The 21,994-nt window shown below is 37.6% G+C and overlaps 1 protein-coding gene across 1 annotated transcript; it reads left to right on the forward strand.

The window, feature by feature from the left end:
- The first annotated feature begins 5,021 nt into the window (after positions 1–5,021).
- Positions 5,022–17,854, forward strand: LOC136679625 (galactosylceramide sulfotransferase-like). Its single transcript, XM_066658261.1, has 3 exons — positions 5,022–5,327; positions 15,369–15,501; positions 16,153–17,854. The coding sequence occupies exons 1-3, from the start codon at positions 5,297–5,299 to the stop codon at positions 17,297–17,299; spliced, it is 1,311 nt and encodes a 436-aa protein (XP_066514358.1). The 5' UTR covers positions 5,022–5,296; the 3' UTR covers positions 17,300–17,854.
- The last annotated feature ends 4,140 nt before the right edge of the window (positions 17,855–21,994 follow it).

Raw genomic sequence — 21,994 nt, forward strand, 5'->3', positions numbered from 1 at the left:
TGAATCAAACTGCTGTCAACTTGCTTGTCTCTCAGGAATAACGGTATAGTTTTGCTTTCATCACGTTTATTAAGAGCATATATATATATATATATATATATATATATATATAAACCATTAACATCCTATTCTATTTCACACCAAGTTTCACTTTTGTTGAGACAGTTAAAGATATCAATCATTCAGCCTGGGTTTCAAATGTGTAATGAATTCTGCATTGCCTCATTACTCATGAGCATAGGGAATCAGATTGACCAGGTTTCTACTGTCTGATGTAAATAATTCATCTGTGGAACTGCTCAGTGTACATTTCAGTCTTTAATGAAGAACGTGAGCCATTTTGGGTCGTGAACTGTTCCAAACTCAAGGTCATGGAGAGAGGTGGGCCAGTGCAGTACAATGGCTCGTGTGGACACTATTTTACTGATGACCAAGTCAGTTCTAATTACTGACATATCTTAATCACTTTTCAGGGTATAGAATACCATTATAGGTTTGCTAATCTAGTTGATACGAGTGTGCTAAACCATGTAAAGGTTTGTAACAGGTGATTAAACCTAATACATGAGTAGTCATTGTAGTGATGTCATGTATTTTGAAGCATTTGATAGACCTTTTTGGAACTTGTCGCTAAGTCTCACAAGGCTAAATTGTGTTCCATTTCATATTTTAGTGAACATAAGAGTGCTATGTGGCCTTATTGTGCTCTAAATCAGGAGCAGCCACTTAGCAAAATGTCCTTGTTGTTCCTGTCCCAAAATGCAAGTGTTTAAATCAAGCACTAATGAGGTCTCCAGTCCAAATGGATCTTCTTTTCACAAAAGAGTGTGACTCTGCTTACCTCTGCATACCATGAGTGCAACCACACAATGCTATAACACAAGGAGTCCTTGGGCAACACTTCCACCCTCATCTTCCTACCTCTGTAATTAAATTTAAGTTGGCAGAATATATAGACATCTTTTTTTTTTTTCAACGAGTAAAGAATAATAGTTTACTCCCAGCAGCTGTGGCCCTACCAGAATGTATCTGTAACATGAATATGAAATTGGCTTAATGTTTAGAGAAGAAGGCGCAGGACTTGAACGTTGTTGGTTCGAAGGAACAGCACTGTCTTCCCTTATTCCACAGCTGACGTTCCCTTGTGTAAGACACCGAACCCAAAACTACTCCCTGGGTACCTGGGATGGCAGACTTCCAATGTCTTTTACTGTCTGAACATTACAGTCCGTTGCTACTTTGAAACAAAGACTGAAGACTAAAATTACTGCTGTCCAATGAAATACATGTATCTCCAATATAGCTGCTTCACAGTAGAAGGGAAAAAACCTTCTTAACTTTCAATGGAAGTCAGTGTGAAAATATTTTATTCCAAGCAACTTTGGAGCATATCTATTGGTCAAATCATCATGAATTTTGTTACACAACATGAAGGACAGCTGCTGCGTTCAAATCATGTAATAAACTAAAAATCCAAAAAGATGGAGGTACATGATTTTCATTGGCCAACGGCAATATGTGGTGTCACCTATTTAAATAAAATGGTTTGTAATCTGCTCTAGATAAGTGTGTCTGCTAAACACCATAAATTTAATTGTAAATTAGCATGGTATCTGCACTTATTTTTATTTGATATTTCACTCATATATCTTTGTATTTCTATCTTTAGGTTTTAGCACTAACTTTTGTGTAATAGTAGGTATTTGGGCTCTGATAACCGCGACCCTGAAATGGAGAAGCGGAAAAGAAAATGTATGTATGGGCTCTGATATATTTCTGTTTGTAGAGATATATTTTCTGAACAAGATGACAAAGCAATTTTGTAAGTTAGTCTGCTTAATACAGCAAATGTAAATGCAATTTTAAATGTATGTAAATATAAAAGTATGTGGTTATGATGATGTTCCTTGTTTCTGTTTGTGTGCGTATGATCATTTGTAGTGGGCAGTAATGACGTCAGTTCTCACCTATTGACCTTTAGCGGTCAGTATAAACCCCAGTGGGCTGAGGGCCAGACAACTCATGCCTTCTACATTTTTACTTTATCACTCAATTACAGAGTGTCCCTCTGTCTTCTCTCTTTCTCTTTATTTCTCTCTCTCTCTCTCTCTCGCCAGTTTGCCCCTTCGACATTCCAGCCATGCTCCCTGCTTCTGGCTCTCGCCCTGCCTGGCACTGGGGTGGCCTTTTTGTGTGTGTGTGTATGCTAGGTTGTGCATGAGGGTCATTCTGACAATGGCCTCAGTGTTCTCATTCAGCTATAGAGTGGATGGATAGAATTATCAGTTTTAGAGGAGTGGGGGTAGTGGATCAGTTGTTAACGGACAACTGTAGACTTGTAATTAAAAGATCATTCTACCTCATTTAAGTGAGGAGCATTGGAGATGTAAGATACCAGATTATATCTAGAAATGACAAAACAAACCTGTGGAGCTTTAGAATAACAACATTTCCATCTTCCAGAACATGTCTAGAATCCTGCAGACCAACATGGGTACATTTGTAATGTACTTATAAGCGTCAACAAGGTAGTAATTGGTCATTCATATGGTAATTATTATGACAATATTAACAATTTATCAGTAAATTAATCCTAGATGCTGATAAGACTGACTCCTTGACTATTACATTATCATATCAAATCATTCACTCATTCATTCATCTTCTGCTACTGCATTATCTTGATCATCATGGGTCTGGATTATAATCAGAATCCCTGGGCACAAGCATAGACTGGACAGGGTGCCAGTCCATTGCAGGGCATCAAAAAATCATTCTGTCACTCACACACTCACAACTGTAGGCATTTATGCACAGTAAGTCCACCAACCAACATGAGATGAAAAATAAACCCATTAGCCCTGGACCCTGGAGCTATTTCACGCTGACCCTACTGGAGGCACCAATATGCCATCCTTCTATTAAATCAGTTTAGAATAAAAAAATAATGATATTGTGTTTAGAATAACACAATATCATTAAAGTAACAACCATAAATAAATAATTTCAGGCACAATATCTTTTTTAAAGTCCTAGGCACATCCATCCATCCATTATCTGTAACCGCTTATCCAATTTTAGGGTCGCGGGGGGTCCAGAGCCTACCTGGAATCATTGGGCGCAAGGCGAGAATACACCCTGGAGGGGACGCCAGTCCTTCACAGGGCAACACAGAGACACACATTCACTCACACACTCAAACCTACGGACACTTTCAAGTCGCCAATCCACCTGCAATGTTTGTTTTTGGACTGTGGGAGGAAACCCACGCGGACACGGGGAGAACACACCAACTCCTCACAGACAGTCACCTGGAGCTGGAATTGAACCCACAACCTCCAGGCCCCTGGAGCTGTGTGACTGCGACACTACCTGCTGCGCCACCGTGCCGCCCCAGGCACAAATCTCACTCCTTTAAACATTTTCTTAACCTGCTTCATCAACATCTAGCAGGTTATTAACGTGTTTTTTAGGTTAGCACCTCAGCTCAAGCTTTTATAACCTAAAATCTGCTTTAACAAAATCACTGTAATTTATTGACATTGGCTTTTTGTGTTTTTATGTTCTGTTCAGCTTTTCAATATCATACAAAAAAGTCTCTCAAACATTTTCTTTTCAACTCCTGCATATTTAACACCTTTTGCTTTAAAAAATATGTATTTATTTATTTCTTTTTGGAAATGTCAAGGGGAGTGTGTTTTGTTGATTGTGATAAGGGGCAATAATTAGATAAAGCTGATTAAGTTTCCATTGTTACCATGTGAAAATGTATTTAATTAATCTCATTTAATTAATAATTTAATTGGCTTTATAATATGATGCCAATTATGGCCCTCCATTCTTCTCTGACGTAGTTACCCTAAGTTCAAAAATTCTGTACTAGATGTACCTATGATACTCAGGATAAACTCATAAAAGCACATTGTCATCATCGTCATCTTCTTCTTTTCCGCTTCTCCATTTCTGGGTCGTGGTGAAAAGCACATTGTATTTCTCATTTATTATGTTAAGAATGACCAGCATCTGACCATGCCAAACCTTCTACAGCTTCAGATGAGTTTGTTTTGTGCATGGCTGGCTGGAAAAAGTTACCTGTCCCATAAAATATTCTCCTCACTGGGGGTTTCAACCCAGTCTTTTAAAGCTTAGCCTCTGTTTCTCAGTGTAAGGTTTAAAATGGACACTGTGCCCATTTAGAGCTGTTCTTGTGTGTTCAGAAGCGAGATATTCAGCACAATCAACAGCTTTGTTCAGGATCTGCTGGCTGTCCTGCGTTTATCACCCCCTGTGGCCTACAAGCCCATCTATCAACTTTCAGCTCTGACCATGACTCCGCACTGCGCTCTCAATGCTGCTCTGTACACCAACAGAATAGATGTCAAGCCCTGATCTCTCTTTTCTCTTTTCCTTCTTTCTCTCATTTGCCTGCTCTTGCTCTCTCTCTCTCTCTCTTTCACTTTCTTTCACTTTCTGTCTTCAACATTTCCTTTATCAGTTTATCATATGGAAATTATTAGTGTTAATACTTTCAAAGTGATACTCTCTCTCTCTCTTTCCCCTCTTCTTTTCCTCACGCTGTTTCTTTGTCTCTGGCTAATCTCACCTTTTACTCTATCTGTCCAATCTTACTCTCTGTCTCTCTCAGTCCCTCTCCTCATCCTCTTCTGTTTTGCTTTATCTCTCTGTTTCATTCTTCCATTCTTAGACCCTTGTATTTTTTTTTTCTGCCTCCAGTACTCACATGAGCGTTCTTTTTCTCACGCACCCCCACCCCTTTCTCTCTCCCTCCCTCCCTCCTTTCCCCTAGACATACGAAGTGGGACATGGGTAACTCCCAAAAGTGCAGCAGATATACAGGGAGACAGAGGTAGAGAGAGAGAGAGAGAGAGAGGGTAAATCTGTCTTCTGTTCCCTTCAGAGAGACAGAGCGCGAGAGAAGGAGGGAGGGAGAGAGGAAGAGAGGCGGAGTTTAAAGCACATCAAGTGCTCAGAGCAAAAGAGAGAAGAGTGTGAGCGGATGGTTGGATGTCCAAAAGCTCCACAGAAGAGAGCATGACTGATTGCCCGAGCATCCATAGAAGCTACAGTGGGCTCCACTGGACGAGCAAAGAATCTAGAGAGGGTCCAGTTGTGAATCTGGCAGTGTGATGAGAATCCATGTCTTTGAGCAACAGTGTCTCTCATCCGTCCTCCTGTCCAACTGGGATTAAACTTGTCACTCACTGAGGTACTGAAGATCCATTCATCTCTATTCTCCTCTCACCACCAATGAGTCCTGAGAACCAGCAGCATTTATATGACGACTGGCATTTCTATAGCACTTTCTGGTGAGTGTTTTGTGTTTGCTTGGGGAATGTTTCAGTCTAGATAAGCCCTGGCTTAGTCATAGGCTAAAAAGCAAACATCGGAAATTATTATAGTGCCGTGAATAGAGGCAAAGGATCTTTACCACTAAAGCATGTGGGTTTACATACTAAAGATTTATGGAGTATGTTTTACACCCCTTTAAAACAAATGTGTCAAACAGGATCTTTACAGACAAACAGCTTGTGCTTCCCTGAAGAACATTTGTCAATAATTTACTCTAGGTCATTATTCATAAGGATACATGACACACAAAAATCTTCAATGACAACTGCATTTACCTACATGAATGCCATAAAAGCATATTACAACAAGTGAGTGTTCTCATTAACACTTTCTGGTGAGAACCTGACTAAAGCAGCTTTTATGTCAAATTAAGTTTGTCGGATGTCTTCATAAATGTCATTGTAGGTTTATATCTGTGGTCATGAAAGGCTTATGTAGACAGCAGATATTATACCAGATATTATATAGATTAATGTGGTATCAAACTTTCAATGGAATAGTTTGTCAAAGGACAACTTTTGTATAAGAAATTTGCGTCATACATTGCCAAATGTTTGTAAACATGTTGACAGAAACGCTGCTGCTAATTCACTCTGACTGGGCTCACAAGGTAAAATAAACAGCCCTAAATTAGGAGACCTAACATGTGTCATCACTGAAATTATGTAGAAATGTGGGCACAGATTTAAAACTGAAAATGAACTTTGATGCAACAATAACATTTTTGTTTTCAAAAAATGACTTTTTGAATAAGAAATTTGTGTGTTTGTGTGTGTGTGTGTGTGTGTGTGAGAGAGAGAGAGAGAGAGTGAGAGAAAGAGAGAGAGAGAGAGAGAGAGAGAGTGAGAGTGAGAGAGAGAGAGAGAGAGAGAGAGAGGCAAAGAGAGAACCTTTATAAAGTTTAAACAACTTCAACATGGCAGAAAAGTCTTTATCAGTTAAACCTAAAACTGCGTCATACATTAGCAAATGTTTATAAACATTCACTTAATTATAATTTTAATATTATTTTTATTCATTATTATTCAATATTATTGCTTATTTTCTGAAATGTAGCATTTTAATGAGGTGAGTGTTCCCTAAAGCCCCTACATTTCTGTGAAGACTGTACACTAGATTTATTGGCATTTATTAATGCTCTGAGGAATTAATTGCATTAGGACACAAATTTTATCATAATGATTATTTCCGCATCACAGAACTCACTCCGACTCATCCCTAAGATTACAGGTTGATGCATCCAGTTCTACAGCTTCATATCTCATTGCAGGGAGGCTTTATACACCCCTCTTGCCTATGCTCAGTATTCGGCATTGTGACATTAGGCTCATGTTCTGCTGTGCCAGAGTGTCCCATTTCTTTTCATGCTTTTTTGTACAGATTTTACACAAGCTTGCATGCCTGTGTAAGCATTAGGTTCATCTTATTGACTTAAATCAAACTTTGCAAATGTTGTCTCCAAATTGTGACTTATATAAATTCTGATAAATAATATTGATTTGAATATTGTAATAAATTTAATATTGAGTAAAGTGGTTAAAATCACTTGATAAATATATAAATATAACAACAATATAAAAATACAATACAGCATTTACTCCATCATGCCATTCATTCATTCATTCATTCATTGGCTGAAACCGCTTATCCAGTTCAGGGTCGCAATGGGTCTGGAACCTGGAGGGGGCACCAGTCCTTCACAGGGTGACACACACTCAGACATTCACTCACACACCAACACCTATGGACACTTTTGAGTATTCATTCCACCTACCAAAGTGCTAGTTACACCTTGGGGCTTGTATGTATAACAGATTCAGTACTAAACAGTAATAAAAAGGACAGGGATGCAGGATGCTAAGAAAAAAGTATGTAAAGCAAAAAAACATAACCAGGACAAATATACAAAACAAAAGACAATTAACAAGATTAAAAACCTGTCTATACAACAAAGAGTGATTCCACATGTACTTATGAGATGATGTTCACACAAAAACACTAAGCTAACAGACAAGACAAATAAGAGTATTAATACACAGTGTTGATTAGCAAGAGCACCTGGAAGCAATCATTAACGAAGGCAACTGACTTCTTCCAGATGCATCAGATGGCATAGGTGGGCAAGGACTGAGCAAGGAAGGTGCAAGGGTGGGTAACAGATCCAGAATAATAAAAAGCATACAGGCAAGGGAGAAATTGGCCAGGTAGGAGCAGGATATTACATAAACATTCACATTTCTATTTTAAACATGGCTCCAGCTGGAGTATCAGCTCTATGGAGCATAAACTGGTTAATTCAGGCACAGATTCTTCCCCTATTATGTTTAGTATGTTTATGAGGCTTAAAATCTTAATATCTTTTATATTGTTTGCTATCCAGACATATACTACAGGGTGGGCCATTTATATGGATAGACCTTAATAAAATGGGAACGGTTGGTGATATTAACTTCCTGTTTGTGGCACATTAGTATATGGGAGGGGGGAAACTTTTCAAGATGGGTGGTGACCATGGCAGCCATTTCGAAGTCAGCTATTTTGGATCCAACTTTTGTTTTTTCAATGGGAAGAGGGTTTTAATGTAACTTTATTCTTTCATGAGTTATTTACAAGTTTCTGACCACTTATAAAATGTGTTCAAAATGTGCTGCCTATTGTGTTGGATTGTCAATGCAACGCTCTTCTCCTACCCTTCACACACTGATAGCAACACAGCAGGAGAAATGCTAGCACAGGCTTCCAGTATCCGTAGTTTCAGGCGCTGCACATCTTGATGGTATGGTGTGGTATATGGGGTACAAAGATAGTGGGGCCATGATGTGAAAATCCCACCAACCATCTTGCAAAGTTTCCCCCCTCCCATATACTAATGTGCCACAAACAGGAAGTTAATATCACCAGCCATTCCCATTTTATTAAGATTTATCCATATAAATGGCCCACAGTGTATATTTGTTTGCAGTGGTTGTGACAGAAACCAGACATCTGAATAGCATAACACATCTGAAAAGCATTTTACAGAAAAGTATTAAACAAAGTGGTTATAGGTACAATGACTACTGCCTGAGATAATGTTTTATAACAGAGAGGGGCTTCGCTTAAGACCGTTTTAGTTCACTGGACATTTTGAATAGCAAGTGAATTTGTGGTGTAGACATTAATACACAGGGCACATATCACTAAAATTAAAGTCTGTAAGTTTCTCTGAGATGCACCATTGTTACATTAAAACATTGAGTGACTGAGTTTACATTTCCGAGGTCCAATGATTCTGAAATTTTTCAAATTTTGTGGAATTTCTTTTTAATGAGAGAAACCACTAAACGTATAATAAACAAATGCATTAGATGCCTGTGAAAATAGCCTTAGGTTAATCATTGGTCTCAGAGGATCCAGGTCTTGTGAATGTTTCTCAGTTGAAAGGATTGACTAATGAAATACAAGTTGAGAAAATAAATCATTTAATATGCACACTACATTTTTGACTTATCAACCAAATTATATTGATATATTTCATTCTAAGTCATATAGTGCATTTGACTCAATTAAACCCATAGAAAAGAAAAACACTGTGACAGCAATGCTAATATCTCTGTAGTTTCTCTAATTTACCCAACAAAGTCAGCTTGCAAGACAAAGGAGATATTTCCAACTGATTTCTCCTGAGAAAAAGTGCCCAGCACTTTAACATATATCTCCTCGAGTTTTACTAGATATAAAAGTTTAAAATATAATATATATAATATAAAAGTTTCAGATTTGCTGAAAAGATAACACTAATGCTTTCTGAAACTAAAAAGAGGAATCTCAAAATAACTAAATAATATCTCACCCCAAATTAAAACCTTGCCTATTCTGAAGGAATTTTAGAACAATCACCATGAAACCTCCAAACACATCAAGATCATTCTAATTTTCCAATGGGAATTCAATGCATTATTTTTCAGTGCATGTTGATAGAAACGCTGCTGCTAATTCACTCTGACTGGGCTCACAAGGTAAAATAAACAAATTAATTAGTTAGGAGACCTAACGTGTCACCAGTGAAATTATGTAGAAATGTGGGCACAAATTTCAAACTGAAAATGAACATTGATGCAACAATAACATTTTTGTTTTCAAACAATGACTTTGAAAAATGTATGGGGTGGGCTACAGACGAAACAATGGGCTTTGTCAGGGATTTGGTTTCTGTCAATGAACGTTCACTTTCAGATGTCTTTACTGAAGGTAGAAGACAAGACGCATTGTGCTGTTATCATAGTGTAAAGCAGTTACTGGCCTGCCTGAGGAGCAGGGCAGTAGATATCTGATTACAGCATGAGGGGTGAGGCAGAGGGTCAGATCTACAGAGGATCACTTTCTATCTGAATGCATAATTCATCCACTGAGCAAGTGACACACACAGGGGGGTTACACTGGGTCTCATGCTATCGTTGAGATGTGGCACTGTGAGTATTTCAGGACTTTACAGGAGTTTACTCTTTAAATCTTTGCTTATTAGGAAACATTTTTGAAAAAAAAATAAAGACAATGTCTTGATTGTATTTTGCAACTATGCGAATAAATGCAGAATTTGATGTCTGCAACACAGTCTTAAAGGTGTTACCTCACCTTTCATTTTAGTCCATTGGGAGCTAAGGATACAAACTGCTGTAGTTTTGCAGGTGGAATTTATGCCCATTTTTGTTTCAAACAGCCCTTCAGCTGCTCAACAGTCCATGAATACTAATGTCTGATTTATGTCTGCCTGATATGTCACAGAGATTTGGACTACAGGCAGACCAGCCAAAAACTCATACTTTGTGTTTACAAAGCCACTCTGTTGTAGCATGTGCAGAATGACACCTGGCATTGACTTCCTGAAATAACCATGGACGTCCTGCTGTCATGCTGACGGTAGCATGTGCCTCTCTAAACTCCCATAGCAAGACAGATTTTGGGTTTTTGCACTTTTGTCTGGGTGGTACTTCTCTTCTTTGGCACAAGGAACTTTTTTTTTTCACAGGTAAAACATGGACTCCATTTGACCACAGCACACATTTTCATTGTCTGTCATGTTTTAAAATAATGTACCTGGAATATTCTCATACAACCTTTATTGAGTGTTGCAGACATAAAAATCTATATTTGTTTAAATTAACAAAACATTAAATATCTTTTTATTGTGCTTTTGTCAGTTACATAAATGTTCATGAGGATGAACAAAGAACAGATTCTTATTTTATTAAGAACAAAAATAAAATGCACTTTTGCGTAAATGGGTTGTACATCCTGTAATTAGGGCCGAGCCAATAATTGTTTTAATACTGACATCAATCTGAAAATGTGCTATTTTCAGATTGAAAAAGTTCTATTCAGATAATAAATTATACAATTGTCCAAGTTTTAAATGAAGGAATTAAATTTTAGGCCTATTGAGGGACTGGCACCTTTTCCAGGTTGTGTTCCTACCTTACATCCAAAGATTCCGGGTAGGCTTTGGAACCCTAAAGAGAATGAAGTGGCTACAGAAAATGAATTAATTAATTGATTTGACTTTATTTCACAGATCTCATGAACTGACAAAGTGGCACACTACATTTGATGTCCAAGCCTGATATTTTGAGAAAGAAAAACAGCCTCAATCTTTATTTACATATAATTATAATCATATACAAATTAGATGTAAAACATCCTATGCCAATCCATTAAAGCTTCACATAGGGCCCACCACACTCTCTTCCTACCTGCATATAGTTATATACCTAATATATATAACTGAATATATATCAAAAATGTTTCTTGAAATGTATTCATTCTGCTGGTAACTGTTAATCTGAAGATTTCCAAGACTCTTTTGTGAACCAAATGTTTTCTGTGGTGCAAGAGATAAATACAGTTGTCTAATGTTTAAGTTTAAATTAAACTTGTGGTTATGTTTAATTATTTAATTTTGGTATTAAAAGAGGTACAAAGTGTTTGGCAGCATTTCAAGGGTTAACTCAGGGCTTAGATTTTGTGTGCTAATTCTGAAAGGAGAACTTGAAGCCAGATCAATGATAGAGAGTCTGGCATCTCATAAAAAAGAAGCTGTTCTTTTCACCTTATTGTCTTTTTTGTGCGTCAATTGTGTATCTCCTTTCTTTCTTATATTACCTCTGTATGACAATGAATGATTGTGCTCCTTGTAAAGAGATGTTTTCAGGTTGATTTCCACAATACACAATAACGAAGGTACATTGTGACCTAAATACATTTAGAATGAAATAACATTAGAAAAGTTGAACAACAATTGACTGAATATGAAAATATCACTTACAGGATATTAGTCAGAAAAGTGTTGCTAAGAAATGTACATTCGACATATGTCAGACCCTATCCTGACCCTTTGGAGTGTGGCACCATTTAAATTTTGTTCTGGAAAAAGTTTTGTAAACATGGAAGTAAACGTGGTTCAATGTGAAAAGTACTAACAAGCAGATTTATACAAGAACTAAGATAAGATAATATAATCTGGGCTACAGGATTTGCTTAATGTTTTTATTTTTTTGACAATAAATAATGTTGCACAAAACATTACATTACAGCTACTTTTAGGTGTTTTTAAAGATGGAAACAAATCTTCAGTTTCTATATTTTTAAATAAAAAAAGCATGAAACCAAACAGAAAGCTCTGGAGCAGCTCTGCATGACACTAGGGTCTCAATGCTCAATGGCAAGTGTGGGTTAGAGAGGTATAAACCCCTACCCACTAGTGTTCTCTTGAGTAATAGGGAACCATTCATTCATTATCTGTAACCACTTATCCAGTTCATTGTCGCAGTGGGTCCAGAGCCTACCTGGAATCACTGGGTGCAAGGTGGGAATACACCCTGGAGGAAGCCAGTCCTTCACAGGGCAACACACACATTCACTCACACCTACTGACACTTTTGAGTCACCAATCTACCTACCAACGTGTGTTTTTGGACTGTGGGAGGAAACCGGAGCACCCGGAGGAAACCCACGCAGACACTGGGAGAACACACCACACTCCTCACAGACAGTCATCCAGAGCGGGAATCGAACCCACAACCTCCAGGTCCCTGGAGCTGTGTGACTGCGACACTGTGCCGCCCAATAGGGAACCAAGCAGTATTAATCCAATATTGCTATACCCTATTTCGAAAGAAAATTTGGGGGAGCTGGTGTCTACACACTTTTGACCATAAACAGTTCTTTTAAAATACCATACGTTCCTTTTGGAACTGTTTAAACAATTCTGCATTTCTTTTGTACTCTAATTTCTTTTAGTCTGTTAGCACAGATATTACAGATGCTAAACAAAACCTGAACTGAATGTCTGACAAATGTAGCAACAGTATCTAACGGAAGAGTGACTTTTGCAAATTTTCTGAGATCTACAATATCAATACTTCACCAAGCCCTGAGGAATATAAACTGTGATTGACTGACCTCTTGAGATCTGGGGCTCCTGGGAAGATGATGAGTGAATGAGCAGCAAATGTCTTTTCAATAATTGGACACAGGAGGGGAATGATGACGAACACCTCTCAGCAGGAATCAGAGAATGACGAAGAAAGCAAATGAAGATAAAACACTATGAGACTAATTAAATTAACCCTGAAACGTCGGTGGATCACGTCACAGCCAGTCAGGATGTTTCTTTTATGAATGATTTGGTTTATTTATTTGTTTTGAGTTTAGCAGTATGGCAAACAGGTAGACTAATTAAAAATGAATTGTCTTTTAATTAAAGGACATGTGGATGTTACCCACAATCGTAGTATAAACAACTAAAACACTCTTCCATCCTCTTCACTTCTGTATTGAACAATGCACTACAATTAAAATGGAGCTAACTACACGGATTGTGACAATACAATATAATTGTAAATATTGACATATTGGTCCCTGTTAAATCAGAGCATAAATATTTTGTAAAGTAAAGGCATTGCTGTTGGTATTGAGATATAAAATTCAGCTTCAGATGCTGCAGAGAAATATGAGTGGAACTGCCCATCCCTAGAGATAAGACTTTATGATTGTTTAAAGTATTTGAGTTCCATATATACCACTTATCCAGTTCAGGGTTGCGATGGGTATGGAGCCTACCTGGAATCACTGGGTGCAAGGCTGGAACACCCTGGAGGGAACACACTCACACATTCACACCTATGGGCACTTTTGAGTAGCCAATCCACCTACCAACGTGTTTTTTGGGACTGGGAGGAAACCCATGAGGACACAGGGAGAACAACTTCAAGCGCCTCACAGACAGTCACCCCTAGAGCTGTGTGACTGTGACTACTACATTTTTTTTTCTTTGTACCCAGAATGTTTGGCTGCACTTAAAGCTTGTTAGAAACAATGAAATATAAGAGATGGGGCTGATTCACCTCTATTTTAAGCTGTAGATTCATGCAGCAAACCTCTGTTTAAAAATAAATAAATAAATAAAAATAAATCAAGCATTATCAGTTTGAGAGTATCAGTTTTGACACTCCTATTCAAGTCAGATTAACTCTAATATACATACATTTATACATGTATATGTATTCTCTGAAGTAGATGACAATGACTTTTTGTAAGTCCTTCTGGGTAAGAGAATGTAAATGTTATTGTAAATTATTTTTAATATTTGTCAATAATTATTCAATATTTCATCAATATCTATGCACTAATCCGTGATGTTTGTGCTTGTTCACTCAGACAACAGAATATTTTCAGTCCAGTAGCAGAAAACAACCAGATATTTTGGGACCTGCCACAGGCATGGTATGGAGTTTGGGGGCATGGCAATGTAGAATGATGACCACTATGCTTTAAATAGAGTAGTTGTTAAGTAGAGTGTAGCTGGTTTTAGTATATTTTGTGTCTTTTTAGCTGTGCTGTGAATGAAGGAAGTGGATTTTGTTTGTTAATCCATCGTGTGTCCAAGGAGCGATTCCCAGGCCCGCCCCCACAGCCTGTATTCAAAGCTGATTGGACAGTCGGGTCCGGTCCTACAACATGATAGGTTGAAACACATTCGAAGTTTTAAAATAAATAATATGCCTTTTTTATTATTATTATTGTGATTATGTCTTATGTCTTTAATTATTTTGATTATGATATATTACATTTTGCATTGATTATCCCATTTAACACTTGTCAAAACTAATTTAATATTGTTAATTCAATTTAATATTGTTAATTTAACAATAGTGAATTTGCTGTGTATTTTTTTTTTCTTTATATATTGCTGTTTCAGACTTCAACTTAAACATTTGAACATTTTATTGTGATGATGTTTGAGAATTATAGCTATTTTATTGATGTCTCTGTGAAGTTTCCAATGTGATTTTATAATGTGTGGTCTAAGAGTATAATGATCTCATGAACTGACAAACTGGCACACATTATTTTTATTAAACTGATTAAAAAAATCTGTTAATTTTCATTTAGTTTGGGTCACTGATTGATTCTGTCACTATTTATTATTATTATTATTATTATTATTATTTTCCCTAGGGGCTTGAGCCATTTATTTTAGAAAACAAATTCGGACAGTTGCTTGATACTTTGAGAAGGTTCACTACACTTCTATAAGCACAATATTAACATTTGTATGTATAACAACACTTGTGTTTGTTTATCTAGTCAAGTTTTTTCACTTTTTGTTTTATACAAAACATTTTGATTGAAATATGGATCACTTCACTTTTGTAGTGAACAATGCACTACAATTAAAATGAAGCTAACTACAATGATTGTGACAATACAGTATAATTGTAAATATTGACATATTGGTCCCCGTTAAATCAGAACATAAATATTGAAATATGCTTATAGAAGTGACTCCTCAGACACAGTTATAAAAAAAATGGCTGTTGCTAATAATAACACAGAAAACTTTATGCAGTTCTGAAGGACAAAGCCATCAAGAAAACTATTAAATTTATGCATATTATAATTTCACCATAACACGTCAGGCGTTGGATTCTGACAATTGTCTGGTTGTGTTTTTCATGCAGGTACGATGGTTGGAAAGCAGGGGAAGCAGTGGAGGTCTGTGTGTAAGGGTCTGGTTTTGGGGACCCTCTTGACCAGCTGCATGATTCTACTTTACTGCCTGTCTGCTCCAGAGGTGCATATCAGCCTGCCAGAGTGAGTCAGTCTATAACCTCACTTTCAGCAGATACATAGATATATAGAGACACACTGAAATCTCAGAACGTACTGTCCACAAAGATTTTTCACAAGAGGGGAAAGAACAGTATGCACTTTTTCTCACTCATTGTCTGTAACCACTTATCCAGGACAGTATGCAGTTTGAATAAAAAAAATATATCCTTTTTGAAACTTTTTTTTTCTGTATCAAATGTCAATTTTATCAGGTCAACTTGGCATTTGGGCGCAGTTTTGATTTCTACAATTACAATAGTCTCCATTTGTTTCTTTGCATGAGTTGCTGACACTTTACCCTAATCAGTGGTCAGGACACCCACATTACAATCCGTTTAGCAGGTTGTGGATCATTTTACAACCATGCTAAACTTTGTTGGTCACACACAGCTATGCTGCTGGTGTTTAAACATTAAAAACTTAGAGCTGGTTTCCCATTCAGGGATTAAGCTTAGTCCTTGACATCTCCCTTTCAATAGAAAATCACAATTTAAAAAATCTGTGTAATGTATTGTTTTAATGTGATTATTAAGTAAAACATATGACATTATATTTCAAGATATATAATAAATATGTTGGTAGGTTTCATCCCTGTACATGATTTCTTACTGATATCTCTTATCTCCTTCCCAGTGTCCCTGTGCCGTACACATGCTCCCATCGGGCACCTCCTGTACACTCTGTAGTTGCTTCCAACAGTATATCTGAAAAGGTACAAGGCTGCACCCCAAAGGTGGACATCATGTTTTTTAAAACCCACAAAACAGCTAGCAGCACCATCCTCAACATTCTCTTCCGTTTTGGGGAGAAGCACCAGCTGAAGTTTGCCTTCCCTAGCAGTAGAAATGACTTTTTCTACCCTTCATCTTTCCACCGCTCACAAGTGAAGGATTACAGGCCTGGAGTTTGCTTCAACATTATGTGCAATCACATGCGCTTTAATGAGGCAGAGGTGGCAAAGGTACTTCCAGTAGACACCAGCTATATCACCATCTTAAGAGACCCAGCAGAGCTCTTTGAGTCCTCCTTCCATTATTTTGGCCGCCTGGTGCCACTCACATGGAAAATCTCTGGGGATGATAAGCTCGGAGGTTTCCTGAGAGAACCTGAGCTTTATTACGACCAAGAGGGCTTCAACTCTTTCTACCTCAAGAACTTACTCTTCTTTGACTTTGGGCAGGATAATAACTTACCGCCAGATGACCCAAGGGTGGAAGAGGGCATCCAGGCAATTGCCCAGCGTTTTGAGCTGGTCATGCTGGTGGAACATTTTGAGGAGTCACTAATCCTGCTCAAGGATGCCCTCTGCTGGGACATGGAAGACCTGTTATTCTTCAAACTCAATGCACGCAAGGGTTCCACTGTTTCTAAACTGACCCCAGAGCTCAGGGCCAAGGCCTTACAGTGGAACTCCATTGACTGGAAGCTCTACCAGCACTTCAATGCTACATTCTGGCAGAAGGTGGAAGCGTATGGCCTGGAGCGTATGGCAAGGGACGTTAAAGAGCTGCGGCACAGAAATGCAGAAATGGCCTCAATCTGCATTGAAGGCGGGCATGCTGTGGATGCTGGTAGTATACATGAGACTGCCATGCAACCATGGCAACCCATAGGCGAAAAGTCTATAATGGGATACAATCTGAAAAAGAATGTGGACAAAGGTCATAGGAAACAGTGTAGAAAGATGCTGACTCCAGAGCTGCAGTACTTAACAGATTTAGGAGTCAACCTGTGGATCACAAAACTGTGGGGTCATGTGAGGGACATCCTCAACTGGTAGAAAAGGCAGGGTCATAATTTCTGAGCAGTGACCTTTACTGTAACAACTGAACATGACTACTGAACTCTGTGAAACAAACTGGAAGCTCTTACTGTGTTACGCAATAAAAGAAACTGCACACAAACAATTCACAACATTTGTCAGTGTTCAGCAGATTTTAATGTCATTTCAGTTGAACTTTTGTTTTAATAAAGTTAGTAGTTACAGCAGTGTGCAGAGTTGTGAACTGGTGCTCAAGTCAATCATAAAAACCAAATCAATGAAACTTGTTACATGACCTCATGTTCCTGTCTGATGTTTATATGACTTGTTTTGTTCTGCCTTCTTTTTGCACGCTGCCAATACCGTATCAGTAACGTTGTCTCACTGACTCTTCCTGGCATAACCGGACTGAAATGGAGGGTACCAGGATGCTGTTTATTCCTGGTATGTTTGGCATACCAGCAGGCATTGCTAATATGTTCAATCTGTCTGCCCAAAAAGGGAAGCTACCCTTAAGCACTTGTAAAGTGCTGTTCATCTCTGAGTCAAGGGAGTGAAAAGTCTTGTTTTAAATGTGGCACATACCAAATGTGAGATTGTAATAATACAGCAATAAAATAAAATAAAAAAAGGCTAATATACACGCTGTTCAGAGAGTCTATTTACTAAATTGATTTATTCATAAGTTTTGATTGTGAGTGTCTGACTGATCATGCCCTGATTTTAGGATGCCCACAGTCTCAATATATTCAGTTTCAGAATTTTTACCTAAATATTTTTATTAATTATATATATATATATATAAAATTTGATCATTCCTTTTTTATTAAAGTGGTCTAATATTTTACTACAGATTATACATCAAGCCAAAAAAGTCAGCAGTTTCAGACTAATCACATCACTGAAACTCTTTTTATAATGAATTCCTTTTTAATTTTTGCATATATTTTGCAAATTTAGTGCTTTGATGTGAAATATGTCATTGTAGACTAACTTAAAAACCTTTCATTAAAACCTCGAATTTTTCAGTGCTGGTGAGAAGAACCAAGAGTCAAACTGACTACAGCACAAAGGTAGCCATTGTATTTACTATCCACAACAGCCAGTGGACCTTTTGTAATAGTAGGTTACGGACCAAAAAAAAACGTTTTGCCATTTAATGTAGGGATTGTAAAATGTTCTTATAAATTTAAATATTGTTGCGGTACAGAGTATGGGAGGAGTTGGGGAACTGGCATCATACTCAACAATCTGCCTTTTGTTAGTTCGGGTCACGATGGGTCCGGGCCTGGAATCATTGGATACAAGATAGGAACACACCCTGAACGCGGTGCCAGTCCATCACTCACTCACACGTATGTACATTTTTGAACTGCCAATCCACCTGCTGGCGTGTTTTTAGATTCTGAGAGGAAGTGGAGTACCCAGAGGAATCCCGCCCGCTTGGGAGAATCAAACTCCTCACTAACAGCCCCAGGGACCTGGAGACGCGAATGTGATACGCTTAGACCACCGTGTCGCCGAGTGCAGATTGGCTACTGTATTATCTGCAAAGTGCTACAGCGCCATCTGCTGTACAGCCTCATAAAAAGCACGCACACCCACTGTTTATTCAACTGGATTTTGAGTTTTCAGCCCTACGTCTCAAGTTTTAAAATCTGAAAGAGCGAAATGAATTAAAATTGTGAGTTATGGCTGTGGGCGGGGCTCTGATACGCTCAGGACGTGGTCCCAGCATGCACCGGGGGCCCATCGTTTTTAGCATTTAGCTTAAACATCCTTGAGATTTGCATTACATTTAAGAACCTTGTGATTTGCATACCTTTTCTGTTTAACCTTGTTTCCCTTCCTTTCCTCAGATTGAGCTTTTCAGTGGTCGTTTGTCTTGGAGAGAAGATGGCAACCCAGATAACAAAACTTGACGGGTCTGGATGAAGCACATAATCCAAAACAGATCCTGAAAACGGATCCGGTACTGAGTGCACTTGCATAACGGTCTGGATCTAGATTCTGGACCTGGAACTGATCTGGGCAGGACCTAGTAAAGATCTTAATGTTTCTCATGATCCTCTGGTCCAGATTCCTGGCCAGCCACCTCATCTGGGTCAGATCCGGTCCAGCTCTGGTCTAGATCTGCAGACCGGCATTTCAGATCCGTTTCTCTTCCGGCCCGGATCCGGATCCCAAATTAAATCAAATTTAATTTAGATGTATATGTACACTTAACTTCATATTACAATTTGTGTTCAAGTACACCAGTTTCTCAGTCCTAAACCTGCAGTGCCCACCTTCTGCATATTGTAGTGTTTTCATTATAACTCAGGGCTTGATTGGATTTTTTTTTTTTTGCACCAGGCATGATGTTTGGCAGAGAAAACACTAAAATATGTTTTCATGGAAAGCACATAAATACCAAAATATTTCTCAAAGATATATTAGTGTGGCTGGAGAATTGCTCAATTTTTTAAAACATGAAACTTTAAATAATTATTTAATTATGATAAATTTCAGTGAAAACACCATTCAGCACAGGAAAAAATGATCAATATAAACTATTACATTACAGCATTAAACATGTAAAATAAAAACCTAGATAACTATTTGGGTGGTCTTGACATTTGGCCACGTATTCAGGCATGACATGACTTCAGTAAAAAAACCTTTTAAAAAAACAAACATAAAAGCTGATTAGTCACTAATTAATGTTTATCTAAATGTAACTCATTCAGTAAAGCAAATGTTTAGGACCAATTTGCAAAATGTCTTTATTAAACTCGCAACACACAAAATCTAAAACATTTCCAAAATAAGAATTATTTGTATGATAAAATGACCCCAAATCTTCATTTTAAACCGGAGCACCCAGAGGAAACCCATGCAGACACGGGGAGAACACATCAAACTCCTCACAGACAGTCACCCGGAGCGGGAATTGAACCCACAACCTCCAGGTCCCTGTAGCTGTGTGACTGCGACACTACCTGCTGCACCAAAAAAAATGTTTTTTTTTTTAATAACTTACACGTTAGACTGACATTCTGCATGCTACATCAGAATGTATTTATTAGATGTACATGTGTTTTAAAGGTTTTTTTTTCTAATATATCATTGTAATTCAACACACAAACATCCTCCTGCCCTTTCATCATTTTATGTTAAGTGCTTTAAAATTTAATAATAAGTAGGTTGAAAACTGCAAGTGAAGAATCTATTGTTCAGTGCATTCATTAAGAAAAAGAATGTAGTCCCTTTGTTCTCTTCTTTGGGATATTGTATCCAAAAGTTTGCAGAGAGACTGTTTGAATTTTGAATTACAATTTATATGTTACACAAAAAAAGCTTTAAAACCTGTTGGTATAATTAAAAATGTGTTAATCATTTAAGGTATTCAGTACTCTTGGGTCATATTAAAGAAACATATTAATCTTGAAATCTTATTTATGTAGTTTAATATAGAAAGGATCTCAGACAGTTATTCTCAGTTTAATGTGTGTGTGTGTGTTTGTTTTTTATAAAAAAAATTATAGCAACATTTAATGTGGAACAGAGAGCACGGAATTATTTAATGTGGAATGGATGGCAGGTTTGTTATTCTGGCTAGAATGCATTATTTTTTTTGCATGCCACATTTTATTTGTTGTTAAAATGAAACAAAGTGACTAAACCAACACATTTCTACAGTCACACGTGCTTACAAGAGCATAAACAATTAATGTTAGTCAATTAGCCACTCCTCAGTCTTCACTCACCCCTGTGTGTTTTCAAGTCTCACCTCCCATGGTTTTGAGGGTCCTTGGGGAATAAAATCAGGAAGGGGAGGTGAGATTTGTCACTGCACCAAGTTTTCCCTGACCCAAAAAAACCTTGGCGATGTGGCCACTGGGAATCTGTTCCTAACTTAGTTTAGGGCTAAAAAGAGAATCTTCCTGTAATACTGACACAGACCTACTTCCAAGGTTCATCACCTACAGACTAGTTACATTTCACCAACACTCCCTAAAGAACTCTGAATGAGCTCAAACAGATTAGATCAACTGTTGACAGTTGATTAAAAATGGTAATACAGATTTGTGAATTTATGATTCAGAATATACCTATATTAATCTATATTAACAGATTAATGTTTATCAAATAAATATAAGGATTATGTCATGAAATTGCATTCTGTATGAATGTGTATGTAAAGGAAAAAAATAGTGTGCTAACTTTTTCAAGAAAATCAGGCAATAGAAAACCTCAGCTTTGTCCTATATCGGAGAAGCAATGTCAACCCATAACCCTCCAGTAACAAGGTGAGCTTCTCTCTCAGGATTATCATCTGGAGGGCAAGAAGAGTACATTTGTTCATACACTAAGATGTTTACAGAGGTTCACTTAACCAATACATTTCAAAAAGGTACAAAACTAATAAGAGTAACCATTAGACTAGCAATAACTTAATGATTAGTAACATTTAGCTCAGTTAACTTGCTGTCTGATGTCCATTTCTCGTTATCATCATACTGCCATGATCACGTGTATATATGTTGTCTGTCCCTTGTGAGCTGCCTAGGTAGGCACTGATTCCATAGTTAGATAGAAACTGTGTCACGACTTCTTCCTGCAAACCCCACGCAACTGTATTTATTTTATTTATTTATTTATTTATTTTTTAACTTCAGTGGCTAGTGTCACTTGAGCATTTCAGCGCAGTGGATTCTAATCTTCCAGTTT

Source organism: Hoplias malabaricus, chromosome Y (genome assembly GCF_029633855.1).
Source record: "Hoplias malabaricus isolate fHopMal1 chromosome Y, fHopMal1.hap1, whole genome shotgun sequence".
NCBI classification, from domain to species: domain Eukaryota; kingdom Metazoa; phylum Chordata; class Actinopteri; order Characiformes; family Erythrinidae; genus Hoplias; species Hoplias malabaricus.